General features: G+C 60.1%; 2 protein-coding genes across 4 annotated transcripts in view; both read left to right on the plus strand.

Moving 5' to 3' along the window:
• OSGIN1 (oxidative stress induced growth inhibitor 1) lies at positions 703–11,670 on the plus strand. Of its 2 annotated transcripts, none has more exons than XM_018061773.1 (6): positions 703–929; positions 4,697–4,801; positions 6,060–6,196; positions 7,125–7,316; positions 7,550–7,641; positions 10,363–11,670. In XM_018061773.1, exons 2-6 carry the CDS (start codon positions 4,735–4,737, stop codon positions 11,309–11,311), a joined length of 1,437 nt encoding a protein of 478 aa, XP_017917262.1. In that variant the 5' UTR covers positions 703–929; positions 4,697–4,734; the 3' UTR covers positions 11,312–11,670. The 2 variants fall into 2 exon arrangements, with proteins under 2 accessions (XP_017917262.1, XP_017917263.1); XM_018061774.1 differs by lacking the exon at positions 703–929 and adding an exon at positions 2,731–2,891.
• Positions 13,126–13,465, plus strand: part of NECAB2 (N-terminal EF-hand calcium binding protein 2) — a 41,388-nt gene continuing 41,048 nt past the window's right edge. The window contains exon 1 of one of the 2 annotated variants that reach the window (XM_018061775.1): positions 13,126–13,350. In XM_018061775.1, coding sequence (XP_017917264.1) covers positions 13,126–13,350 — 225 coding nt within the window. The remainder of the gene's footprint in view (positions 13,351–13,465) is intronic. The other variant, XM_018061776.1, reaches the window with a different exon arrangement.

Here is a 13,465-nt window from a genome sequence, read left to right on the forward strand (position 1 = left end):
CTCCAGGTGAGAGAGGTGACAATCCCATGAAAAATGAAATAACAGCTAATAGGCATTGAGTCTATAGGCCAAGCACTGTCCTCACTTCCTCCCGACTTTCCTTTCCTGAGCTCCCTAACTGTGCTGAGTGCCCTCCCGGACGTGGGATAGAACAGACGTAGAGATGCTTCCCGCACCATACAGAATCCACATCCCGGTTTGGGGAGAGACGATAATATAACAAAATCCATAAGTATCAGCAGAACGTGAGGTATGCAATGCTCCTGGCTAAAGACGGGGAGGTGGGGGGCTGGAATGAAGAAAAGGAGCTCTGAGCCTTGTTTCAGGCACAGTCACCGAAACAGCACGGTCACCCAGGAAGGAGAGGTGCCGCATGGCCCCCCTCGCAGACGGGGGAACTGAGGCAGCCCGCCCAGGAGGGGGCAGGGCTGGGCTCCCAGCCTGGGGCCGAGCCAGGAGGGGGCGTGGGGTGGAGAACCGCGGAGACCCCCAGCAGAACCGGGACTTTCTCCACTCAAAGCGACCGCCTTGATGGTACGTTGGGCGGGACTGTCTCCGCCTCCCTAAAAGGCGAAAGGCCAGGTTGGCTCAGCCCGGCCGGTGTCCGCCCCGCCTCCTCGCCATGGACCACCCCGGGGTGGGCCCTCTAAGGCCGTCCCCCGGGGCTGGAAACGTGACCGCTCGCCCTCAAGTGTGCAAGTTCATTCATCCAGGGGCCCCTGCTGACTCACGCTTATGAAAGTGATTTTCCTGGCCCCGCCCTCCGCCCGCCTCTTCCCAGCCCCTGAAATACCCGGGCTTCCCGTCTCTCGCACCCTCTTGAATCCCTACGGGGTAATGTGCGTCCCGCTCCCTCAGCCGGCTCCCTGACCCCGGTTCTCCGAGAGGCCTGACCGCGCTCCCCAGTGTCCTCGACCCCGGCCGGTCAGGTGAGTGACCCGGGCGAGGCTTGGGGGAGGTGGGAGAAGGTAGCCCGACCCGGGCAGGGCCCTGGGGCCAGGCAAGGGGACCCCAGGCGGTCCTGAGGGCGGACCACCCCGGCTCCCCATGACCAGCATGACCCCCTCCCTCAACCCCCAAGATCCTCCCCCACCCCTCCTGGCCATGCCCACCTCCAGGTGCCTGGCACCCTCGGCCGACAGCTGCCCTGCCGGCTGGCTTGCTGGGAGTTCACCTCAGCCCACGTGATGCTACTCCAGGCAGGAAAGAGAGGTGTGGCCAGCCCAGGCCGGCTGACCAGGTCCCGTGGGCAGGCTGGGTGCTGCCCTCCGTCTCCGCCTCTCCTGTTCTCACGGACCGAGCCCCCAGGGTCGAGGGGGACCTGGCTTCTCACAGGAGGGTTGGGGGTGCCGAGAATGAGGAGTGGAGTTTCAGAGGGTCTGGAGAGCTCTTGGGGCTCCAGATGAGGGAGGCTCTGGGGGCACTGGTATCATGGGGTGGGCACGGAGGCCAAGGGCTCACCCTGGTGACTGGCAGGTGGCACTTGGGCTGATGGAGCACCTCCCCATCCTCCTCTGCCCCGGCCTCACGGCACTTTCTCGGGGGCACTGTTGTGCCATCTTCCTCAGAGGGGACTCCGACAGGTGTCACAGGGCAGGGTTTGGGGTGTGGTCTCTGACATTCCTGGAAAAGACACCTCCCTCCTGACCCCAGTTTTTCCCTTTGGGCAATAGGGATAACAGGAAAAAAAAAATCCATGGGGTGGGGTAGGAGGGTTGTCATTAAAGTGAAATGAGCAAAAGTACCGCAGGTGCTCAGTAAATGTAGCCATACAGGTGTCCTAAGCCTTAGAGCAGTGTAAGCTTCAATAACCCTAGAAATTGCAATGCTCCAAACTCTACGCTCCACACCCGGGAAGGTGCAGTTATTCCCATTTCTTTTACGCTGCTTTTCTCCTGTGAACTTGAAGGCCTTTTTAATGTCAACATTTGTCGTCTTCAACCAGAGGGACTTTGGAACTTCAACCAGAGCTCTTCCCAGCTCCCCAAAACTAAACAGTGTGTGAGAAATAGGAAGTTACACTTTCAAATGGAAAGTTGGCAGCGTGCACTCTTCCGAGGAGGTTTTGAGAGCTCCAAGTCTCGGGACTTGGGCCCTGTGTATTGTGGTGCAGGAAGCAACTGCTCAGGTCAGCCTCTGGGTGGTGACCTCACGCGTGTGGCATCCAGAAGTTTCTGGCATGAGCACTGGACGTGGGGTCCAAAAGCCTTGGTGGTGAATGGGGCCTTCTCCCTCCTGGGAGCGTGAAGACAGGCAGCCTGCAGTGCCTCCTTGTCTATAAACGGGGGCTCCTGCAAACACCCCTCTTACTGGCGCTGGGAGGATTCACAGCGACAGGGCAGAAAATGACTTGTCCTGGGGTGGGCGCTCTGTGGGTACCCCATGTGGCAGGCTGTGGGGTGTCTAGGGACCAAACTCTTGATTCGTTATCCACTGGCTCTCTGACATCGGGGGCGTGGCCTCACTGCCCTGAGCCTCAGTTTGCTCGTCTGTAGAGTGGTTTCCCTGAGGATGAAAGGCGCCGATGCGAAAGAATGTCATGACGAGGATGTCACCTGCATCCTGTCGCCACTGTTCCTGGGGACAGTGAGGACATCAGTGTGGAGCCCTGGGGTTGTGTGAAGGGAGTGTTCTAGGAACCACAGCCCCTGCCCCAGGGCCACCGGCACACCCAGCGGCTGGCCAGTGAGACGCTGTCCCCCCCCAGGTGGAGCACTGGGACAGAGCTGCACTCAGCCTGGAGGGGCCTCCATCACACGCTGTCACACCCCGTGACACCCTGTCACACTGCCTCAGGGGGCACGAGAAGGCCCTCACACAGAGCAGCCCAGGCTCAAAACCAGTTGAGCCGGCACCCCTTGTGGCAAATTCCCCGCAAGCCATCCAGGACGGTGAGACACTTGCTGGTCCTCAGCTTCCCCATCTGTAATATGGGTGCGGTTGTGAGAGTACTTCTAACAACCCGGTTAAATGTGGGTTAAGTTGGTGAATGTGCGTCAAGTGTTCAGGGCATGCTCAGCACCCGGCTCAGCCTGCAGAAGTTCAGAAATGTTGGTTGTTCTATGTGGCTGTGGTGTCACCCCAGAGCAGACAGCGAGGTCCCTGCAGGGAACCAGGAGTGGAGCGGGGCAAGGGGTCCCTGATGGGGGACACAGCTCATGGCCCAGGCCCCACTGAGGCGGTTCTCAGGAGACGAGAGGGCACACCCCCCTGTGACACCCGAGGTGCCCTGCTGCCTCCGAGCCCTCCCCCCTCAACTGCCAGCCGGAGATGACGGCGCCCGCCTCTCCAGGTGCCTGCGGGGCACAGATGCTGTGGCTTAGCTGCAAGCTCCTCTCCTTGCAAACTGTAGAGTGCTGTGGGCGGGCCCGTTGTCAGTGCCGTGGGAGCGACACCCAGGTCCTCTGGCCAGACCCCCCGGCTGTCCCCTCCCCGCCCGGTGGGGGACACTGGTGTTGCTGTCACCCTTAGCACATCAAAGGTCACACGCTGGCCTCAGTCGTGCTCCCTCAGCCCCTTCAAGATTTGCAAAAAACGTGAATCAGTTGCATACTCTTCCAAATCAGGGAATTCACATAAAAATCCGGATTTAAGCTTTTTCCTGGAAGAATTCTGAAGGCGGGTGATGCCAGGCTCCCATCCCTGGCTGCTCGGGGCGGTCTGGGCCCAGTGCCACTGACTCACCCTTTCACTTGCTATGAGCCAGATCTCATAGCAAGGTCTTGGCCTCCTTGGAGACAGGCCGAGAGGCCTGAGCAGGGTGTTCAGGCAAAGCTGCGCTGGGGGGACGTGGAGAAAGTGGGTCTGGACTCGCCTGGAGAGACCTGCAGCTCCAAGTTCTGGGGTTGGGTCAGTCGGAGTGATTTGGACTCGTGGCCAGCAGAGGGCGCTGGTGCTCCAGAGACGAGCAGTTTTAAAGGCATTTCTCCCCAAACCTAGAGGCTTCGGCCTCTGCATGCCCACCTGTTCTGGCCAGCCCCTGAGCCCTGGGCTCTTCCCAATGGCCCGTTTTCTCCAGGTCAGTACTCCATGTACATCACCTCCCTGTGTCCCCCTACCCCCCAACAAACCTATGAGGTAGAGACTATGATTATTCCCATTATACAGATGAAGAAACCAAGACCCAGAGAGATCCAGGAATGGGCCCATTGTCACCAACTCAGAAGTGCCTCTCCAGGGCTGGGTCCACTGAAGACCTGAAGGCTGGCCTGTGAGGTGGGGGTGTGGCTGTCACAGGCGTGCTGGGCAGGGCTTGCGTCAAGACAGAGCAAACTCATTGGAAAGATTGAAGGCAGGAGGAGAAGGGGGCGACAGAGGATGAGATGGTTGGATGGCATCACCTACTCAGCGGACATGAGTTTGAGTGAACTCCAGGAGATGGTGAAGGACAGGGAGGCCTGGCGTGCTGCAGTCCATGGGGTCACAAGAGTCAGACACGAAACAACAACTGTCACCATCCGTAATGAGATGGGAGTGTGGAGTGAGGCTCAGAGAGCGGGAGGCGACCAGGCTGGGGGAGAGAGCCCTGAATTATTCGGCCTGTTTAGGAGGTAGCAGGTGTGAGAGGAGCGTCATCATAAGACTCAGGGAGGGCCCTGGACTTGACCCTGAGGCCAACGGGAGGCCACCCTGCAGCTGGGAAGTGGCTGCCTGACTCCCAGGCTCAGCGAGCGGCCCTCTTCCCCTGTGCCCCCAGGTCGGCTGCCAGCCCCACATCCCCCGCCAGCCGCAGCCATGAGCAACCGGAGGAAGGACCACCTTGGTGCCAGCAGCTCAGAGCCCCTCCCAGTCATCATCATTGGTGAGTGCTGCTCAAGGCAGGGGGATTGGGTGGGTCAGAGGTCAGGAGCATTCACTCAGCGCTCTGTTCAGCAGTTTCTAAAACATCATTCCAAATAGTCTTTCCAGGAACCTGCAAGGCAGGGGCAGAATGACCTGGAGAGGCTGCCCGACGGGGTAGGGTGCTGGTGATAAGTGGGCAACTGACCTGTGTTCCCCCGCGCTGGGTGCCTGAGTGAGAGGACACAGCAGCTGCATGTGGTCCTGCCCTCCGGTCTGCAGAAATGGGGGACAGAGGTCCCCGCCCTCCAGGCCAGCATCAGGTTGAACCACATGAAATGGCCATTTTTGTAAGTTCAGGGCAGTTGAGCATCAGCGATTTCACATGGTTCATCCTAACCGTTGTCTCCATAAGTAGGACTCAGGACAGCACAAGATAAGAGGACAGATAAGAAGTGATGTCATGAGGTTAATTGCCCGAGAAGGGCCACTGGTGAGTCCTGGGGTTCATCAGGACCCGGGGGCAGGCGGCCCCACCACGGGGGGCTTTCGTGCCCGTCCTGAGCGCCCCTGCCCCCGAGCTCACCCTGTCAGCACATCGTCTTACATGCTGCGGTATCCTCCACATCCCTCGAACCCGCCACGCAGTCAGTCCCGGGGGACTGGGCTCGTCCTTGGTGGTCTTAGGGTCTCTTTCTTGCTGCTCTGCGACCACAGGCAAGTTACTCAGCCTCTCTGCTCCAGCATCCTCACGTAGCAAAGGAGGAAAAGTAGCATGCGCCTGGCTCAGGGGGGTAACGCACCGGCTTCCGGGCTACGGAGAGGCTTGTTACAGTAGCAGTAGCTTTATTATTTTGTTGTTAAAATCAGTGGGGACTTCCCTGGAGGTCCAGTGGTTCAGACTTTGCCTTCCAATTCAGGGAGAGCAAGTTTGATCCCTAGTTGGGCAGCTGAGATCCCATATGCCTTGAGGCCGAAAAACCAAAACATCAAACAGAATATTATTTTTAAAAATTCAATACTTTAAAATTGGTCCACACAGAAAAAAAAATTTTTTTTAATCACTTAACAGAAAGCTTGACACATAGTAAGCACTCAGTAAACATCAGTGGTTATTTCCACAGCTTTCTTGTTGTTAAAGTGGTGCAGCGCTAATAAATGCTTTATTTTTATGTTTATGAGTGAAGAGCAAATCAGGGAATGAGACAGATCAAAACCAAAGCTCTTAGTGGTCTCAGGGCTCCGACGCTCTGCCCTCTGACCGCACCTTCTCTCCCCAGGCAATGGTCCCTCGGGCATCTGCCTGTCCTACCTGCTGTCAGGCTACACCCCCTACGTGAGGCCGGACGCCGTCCACCCGCACCCCCTGCTGCAGAGGAAGCTCTCAGAGGCGCCGGGGGTCTCCATCATGGACCAGGTGGGCTTGAGCTCTGGGCAGGGGCGGGGGACACCCCCACTGCAGGGAAACTCTCCCAGGCAAAAATCAAAAAGCATTTGTGGCAATTCCCTGCCAGTCCAGTGGTTAGAACTCAGTGCTTTTACTGCTGGGCTCAGGGTTCAATCCCTGGACACAGAAGTAGGATCCCACAAGCCACGTGGCACAGCCAAGAAACAAAAGGATGCGTTTGTGAGACATGGGAGGCCACAGAAACCGGAAAGAGGGGTGGCAGCTCTCTTTAAGACGTCGCTTGTCTAGCCTCCCCTAGTCCAGCGATTCTAAACTCAGGACAGTTTTGCTCTCCTGGGGACACTTGGCCACCCAGAGACAGTTTCAGTTGTCACGCCCAGAGTGAGGACACCACTGGCTTAGAGGGTCGAGGCCAGGGATGCCAGAACATCCCACAACACACAGGATGAGCCCCCAGCCCTGGAGCCAGGAGTGCCAAAGCTGAGGACCCCAGTCCTGGGCAGACCTACCAGCCCCTGCTCAGGAGGGCCAACCTGTCCCCCCTCCACACCCCTCGTCTCCCAGGAGGTCACTCAGTGTCCGCCGCCCCTTCAGGCAACATCCATCAAGCCGGTCCCCTCCCCCCCAGAGCTGGAGGGTGAGGAAGCAAGCTGCGTGGGGTTTAGATAGGGATTTCCCAGAATGCCTCAGTACAATCTGCAGAGAGAAAGGTCTGTGCTCCAGTGAAGCTGAGACACACCGGGTCTGGCGGATCTAAAAGGGTGCACGCTGCTGCAGGACCGTCAGAGCCTTCATGTGCCGCCGCATGATGACCTCCGGGGAGGCAGCGTTTCCCAAGCTCACCTGACACCCCAGTACGAGGGAGGGGAGGCGAGACCAGGCGGCCCTCCTCCTGCGGCCCCTCTGACCTGCGTCCCACCCCGGCCCCCAACTCCAGGACCTAGACTACCTGTCCGAAGGCTTGGAAGGCCGGTGCCAAAGCCCTGTGGCCCTGCTCTTTGACACCCTCCTGCGCCCAGACACGGACTTTGGGGGCAGCGTGGAGTCCATCCTCACCTGGAGGCACCAGAAGGAGCGAGCGATCCCCCACTTGGTCCTGGGCCGGAACCCGCCTGGGGGCGCCTGGCATGTGAGTGGGGCCCGGATGGGGTGCGGGGACTTGTGCCAAACCTCCCTAATGCAGGTCAGGACTCTTGCACTTCCCACCTTTCCCTATTCGCCCCCACTGCTCCCTCCTCCCTCCCCTTCCCCCCCCCCGCCCCTCCCCCACCAGCCCCAGCCAGCAGAGGCCTCCCCTGCTCTCCAGCCATGGGGGGGCTGGGGGCCAGCAGAGACCGGGACTTTGCTCTCCTTCACTCCTAGTCCATTGAAGGCTCCATGGTAACCCTGAGCCAAGGCGAGTGGATGGGGCTCCCTGACCTGCAGGTCAAGGACTGGATGTGCAAGAAGCGCAGGTAAGGCTGCCCTGGAAAGCCAAGGTGGGCAGGGAAGACCTGAGCCCGCCCCCAACACTGAACTGGCAGCTAGAGGTCAAGGGGCTTCGGGGGCTCATCGAGCCTGCCCTCGAGGGGGACACTGCGGCCAACGCTGCAGCCGGGCTGGGGAAAGGACTTGCCCAGGGCCACACGGGTGGTGAGCAGCACAGCTGGGCTCCCCAGGACCCTCCGTCCGGTGCTCCTACCTCACAGTCTCGACTGGGCCTCCCTGTGGCATCCCAGGCTCTAAGGAGGGGTGACCACTGGCCCCTGCCCCCCACATCCTGCCTCAGAGCCTCTGGCCCAGGCTCCCCGGTCCTCTGGCCTCCCATAGCCCCTCCCGATATTCTGAGCCTGGCCTGCAACCGTCTCTCTCGGTCAGCTAATCAATCGGATGCACTTTTTTAAAATTGATTTTGCATTAGAAACATAACCACAGTACAGGAAATTGAAAACTGAGAAAAGAAAGACAGCTGACTCCTAACCCCACACTCCTCCCCAGCACTGCCGCACCTCGGAAGGTTCTCTTCCCATCCCACTGCCTGCTCCATAATGACCACGCTGCACACTTCTCACCACCCCAGAGAGACAGATGAATCACAACAGATGCCAGCCCCTGCTCATCCCAGGGCACGAGGCGTAAAGTTGCCCAGTGCTCAGGGTGGCATCTGCCCTTGAACGTTTTCTCCACCCTCGGGGTTCTGACGGGGGCCCGTTGTTGTTCAGTCTCACAGTCGTGTCCGTCTCTTTGTGACCCCATAGCCTGCAGCACACCAAGCTCTTCTGTCCTCCACTGTCTCCCGGAGCTTGCTCAGACTCATGTCCATCGAGTCGGTGATGCCATCCAACCACCTCATCCTCTGTCATCCCCTTCTCCTCCTGCCTTCAATCTTTCCCAGCATCAGGGTCTTTTCCAATGACTCAGTTCTTCGCATCAGGTGGCCAAAGTATTGGAGCTTCAGCTTCAGTCCTTTTAATGAATATTCAGGACTGATTTCTTAAGGATTGACTGGCTAGATCTCCTTGCTATCCAAGGGACTCTCAAGAGTCTTCTCCAGCACCACAGTTCGAAGGCATCAGTCCTTCAGTGCTCAGCCACCCAGTAGGCAGTTGACCTACTGGAAACCTCACTTGACCTCTTGGGAAACTGTTTCCATCCCTCCAGAGATCATGGTCTGTCCTTTTGACATGGAGACTTTTTGCCCCAGCAGATGTGGTAGAAAGACATCCAGGCTGGTGTAGTGATGTGTTAGCAGACAGACAGGAATGTAAATTTCACAGTAGATACACCCTTTTCTGCTCTACTCTTAAAATGTAACGTTATGTCATAAGACCTCACATGGTGATTACACAGTGATTGCAGCCATCCTGTTACACGGCCATGTAATACTCCCGAGAGGGCAGGCAGCTCCACTCATTCCTACATACCGGACCTTGTGCTTAGATGTCAGAGCCAAAAGCCACAACAGACGCACCCCCTGCCCTCAGGGTGCTGCCGAGGTTCCTAAACCACTCCCCAGTCACAGAGCTTTCATTCTTTCCAATGTGCCATTATTATAAGGAACCCTGGATGCAACATCATCTTAGGACAGCCCTTTAAAACACTTTTTACTGAAAGAGAGGAGCGGAAATGACCAACCCACAGCCATGAGTTCCAGAGTTCCAGTTTCAGGAGCAGACTAATGAGCTGTGTTGGCTGGAGTGGCCCTCAGGGATATCTGAGCTCACCTACAACCTTGCGTCCTTACTGATGGGTTGTACTGATGATGTGTCACAAAAGATCCCCTTTGAGTTAATCTGTAACGTGTCCACAAGTCAGGGAAGGGAACTCACCGAAGGTCACCTGGGAGCTACAGGGAAGGGCGGAGGTAGCGTCAACATCTATGCCTCACCCACCGGCAACAGCCCTGGAAAAGGTGGTAATAATAGCAAGAGTGATAATAACAGTAATTACAGTAACGTAGTAACAGTAATAATAGCCACGGCTGCTACTGTGTGTTGAGGACTGTGTTAAGTGCTTTATGTGGGCTATTATTTAACCAAGTTCTTTACTGAAATATAAGCACATATAGAAAGCACACAATTCACACACCTACAGGTGGATGTAATTTCTTAAAGTGGATACACATATGTTTCAGTCACCCAGACTCAAAAAAGCAGACCCCTTCTCCCCAGAAGCCCCCCTCAGGCCCCTCCCAATCACCCCCTTCCTAAGAGACCACCCCTCGCTGGATGTCCAACTCCACAGATGAGCTTTATCTGTTTGTGAACTTTATAAAAACAGAATCCTACCCCCATGCACAGAGAATACTAGTCAGTCATTGGAGGAAACGGTCCCGGCCAACCCCGCGTCACTCACAGCCTGTCAGGTTCTAGTCTAAACCCTTCACTCCGGTCATCTGAGCCTCTTGATGACAGCAGGGAACAAGTGCTGTCACCACGGTCATTTTGCAAATGAGGGACTGAGGCAGGGGGTTCCCACAGAACCCAGACCCTCTGACACCAGGGGCCACACTCCAAACCCCTCATCGGCTCCACTGTACAGAAAAGAGAGGTTTTTACAGCTCTGAGTGGGGAACCCCTTGAGCAAGTCCTACGTGTAGGGGTGGTGCAGCCACCCTCCAGGGCCTGGCCCCATCCTGTCCGCCCGGCCCCAGTCCATTCTCTGACACTCATGCCCCCTCGTCCCTCCTCCCCCAGAGGTCTTCGCAACAGCCGGGCCACGGCCGGTGACATCGCCCACTACTACAGGGACTACGTGATCAGGAAGGGCCTGAGCCACAACTTCGTGTCCAGCGCCACGGTCACGGCCGTGGAGTGGGGGACGCCTAAGCCCAGCAGCCCTGGGGCCCGGGACCCCAGCCCGCTCTTCCAGGTGAGCGGCTTCGTGACCGCCGAGGACCAGAGCCAGCAGCCCTTCTCCCTGCATGCCCGCAACGTGGTCCTGGCCACAGGCACGTCCGACAGCCCGGCCTGCCTGGGCATCCCCGGGGAGGGCCTGCCCTTCGTCCACCATGACCTGTCGGCCCTGGAGGCGGCCACACGGGCAGGCACAGTGTCCCCGTCCTCGGACCCCGTCCTCATCATCGGGGCGGGGCTGTCGGCCGCAGACGCGGTCCTCTACGCCCGCCACTACGGCGTCCCTGTGATCCACGCCTCCCGCCGGCCCGTGGATGACCCCGGCCTGGTGTTCAACCAGCTGCCCAAGATGCTGTACCCCGAGTACCACAAGGTGCACCAGATGATGCGCGAGCGGTCCATCCTGTCCCCCAGCCCCTACGAGGGCTACCGCAGCCTCCCCGAGCACCAGCTGCTGCTCCTCAAGGAGGACCGCCAGGCCGTGTTCCGCGACCCCCAGGGCCTCCAGAAGGTCTTCGGCGTGGCCCTGGTGCTGCTGCTCATCGGCTCCCACCCCGATCTGTCCTTCCTCCCGGGGGCGGGCGCCGACCTCGCCGTGGACCCAGACCAGCCACTGAGTGCCAAGAGGAACCCCGTTGACGTGGACCCCTTCACCTACCAGAGCATCCACCAGGAGGGCCTGTATGCCATGGGGCCACTGGCTGGGGACAACTTTGTGCGCTTCGTGCAGGGTGGGGCCCTGGCTGTGGCCAGCTCCCTGTTGCGCAAGGAGGCCAGGAAGCCACCCTAGCACCTGCCCAGCAGCCTGACACCCAGGCCCTAAGAGGAGGGAGATCACCACAGCCCTGCTGGACGCAGAGCCCGTCCCAAGATGCCCCAGTGATGGAAGGGGCCTCTCCTGCAGGAGACAGGAGCGGCCATGAGCCCACGCAACAGGCCTCTCAGATGAAGAGTGGGAAACCCAGGCTGCCCGGACTCAGACCAGGGTGGAAACAGTGGCCACAGGACACGGTAGGCCCAGAGCTGTAATTGGGGGTGAAGTGGCCCGTGTGAGCCGGGATCACCAGGGCCGGCAGAGCACTGAGCCAGGACTTCCAGGCCCCGCTCTTTCCAGAATCGGGTCCCAAATAAAACCAGCACCTGCCTCCACTCCTGTGTCCGAGGACTCTGCTTGGGGAGGGCGCCAGGTGCCCAGCACCCTGCCCCCAGAGCTGTGCAGTCAGGGCAGGGGCAGAAGCACAGGGTCATGTGGGAGAAGGTCCCAGGGCTGCGGGACACTGGGTGGTGCCCCAAGTGGAAGGGCAGATGTGACTGAGGAGCGGGAGCTGGGGAGGCTTTCCCAGCCCCACTCAGTCCCTCTCCCTTCAGTGGCTCCTTTGTGATCCCCACACTTGCACCTGCCACAGGGCCTTTGCACAGGCTAAGCTCTAGCCCAGGGAACTTCCCCATCCTCTCTGTAACTCCTCCTCTTCCTTACACTGTTGGCGCATAAGGACCATTTCCTCTAGGAAGCCTCTTCTGACATATGCCGCTCCGTGGCCCTCAGGTAGAACCCACTCTGGTGGGTCAGGGTGCCACCCTTCATTGCAGTTCAGTTCTCACTCTTCCTTACTTGTGGGATCATTCCAGTATTTGGAGAAGGAAATGGCAACCCACTCCAGTATTCTTGCCTGGAGAATCCCATGAACGGAGGAGCTTGGTGGGCTACAGTCCATGGGTCGCAAAGAGTCCGACACGACTGAGAGACTTCACTTTCACTTTCACTTCCAGTATCTGGCTCCTCCCACTTGGCTGTAAGCTCCAGGAGGCCAAGGCAAGCCCTCCTGTTTTTCCGCTGTTCTTGGAACCCAGTGCGGCCACCAGGCCTAGCACCCAGCAGGGGCTCCTTTAATTCTCTGGTTCGGTGGGTGGGAGTCTGGAAGGATGGACGCAGGGAGTATAAGGGGAAGAGGGTGTTCCAGGGGTGAGGAACACTAGTTCTGGGCGTTAACTCGCGGGGGAGGTCTGAGGGGCGTGCACCCCGTGGAAGGGACGAGTGGGTACTTGCGGAGTGGAGAAGGCCCCAGTGCGTGGGCGCGTGTTCCTTGGGCTGCAGCCGGCAGAGGGCGCTCCGGGCTCGCCGGACCCCGCGCTCCGGCCCCGGCGGCGGCGCCACGGCGCGGAGGAGGGGGGATTCTTCTGGAGGGCGGGCAGGGGGAGACTTTCGGAATGGGGGCAGCCCCCAGGGATGCACCCCCGAAGCCAGACCCCCCACCACCCCGCGCCTGCCAGGCAGCCCCCTCCGCGGCCAGGCCGGGGTCTAGCTCCCCAGCCCCGCGGCCCACTGCCGGCAGCCCCCTGCCGCCGCGCCCGGCCGCCGGGGGCGGGGGCGGTGGCCCACGGGGCACGTGGCTCCGGGTCCGGGCGGGGCGGCGCCCACCCCCTCCCGTCCCCCAGCGCCGGCCCGTCCCCGCGTGGCCGCGGCCGCGGGGGCAGAGGGAGGGAGGGCGGGGCGCGCGGGCGGCGGCGGCGGGCGGCGCCGGGGAGGGGGTCGCGCGGGGGCGGGCCGCCGGCCGGGCGGGGGTCGGCGGGCTTCCGGGCGGCGGCGGCGGCGGGCGCGGCGCGATGTGCGAGCGGGCGGCGCGCCTGTGCAGGGCCGGCGCGCACAGGCTGCTCCGGGAGCCGCCGCCGCAGGGCCGGGCGCTGGGCGGGCTGCTGCGCTGGGTGGGCGCCAGGATGGGCGAGCCCCGGGCGCCGCTGGCCCCCGACGCCCCCAACACCCCCGTCGCGGACCCCGGCCCCTACCCGGGCCCCGCCTCGCCGCGCGGGGGCACCGCCGTCATCCTGGACGTGAGTACGCGCGGGCCGGGACCCGTTCTCCCCACCGGGCGACGCGGACGCCGCGCTCCTGGGACCCCGTTGGGACCTGCAAGACCCCCTTCTGCTTGAAGGGCAGGGGTCCCCG

This window comes from Capra hircus, chromosome 18, assembly GCF_001704415.2.
Source record: "Capra hircus breed San Clemente chromosome 18, ASM170441v1, whole genome shotgun sequence".
NCBI lineage: Eukaryota > Metazoa > Chordata > Mammalia > Artiodactyla > Bovidae > Capra > Capra hircus.

Excerpts from the sequence above, each read along its gene's own strand:
- OSGIN1 (XM_018061773.1), top strand. The coding sequence starts at position 4,735 with ATGAGCAACCGGAGGAAGGACCACCTTGGTGCCAGCAGCTCAGAGCCC. Across the intron at positions 6,197-7,124 it reads GGGTCTCCATCATGGACCAG|GACCTAGACTACCTGTCCGA; the intron begins GTGGGCTTGAGC and ends CCCCAACTCCAG. Across the intron at positions 7,642-10,362 it reads TGGATGTGCAAGAAGCGCAG|AGGTCTTCGCAACAGCCGGG; the intron begins GTAAGGCTGCCC and ends CTCCTCCCCCAG.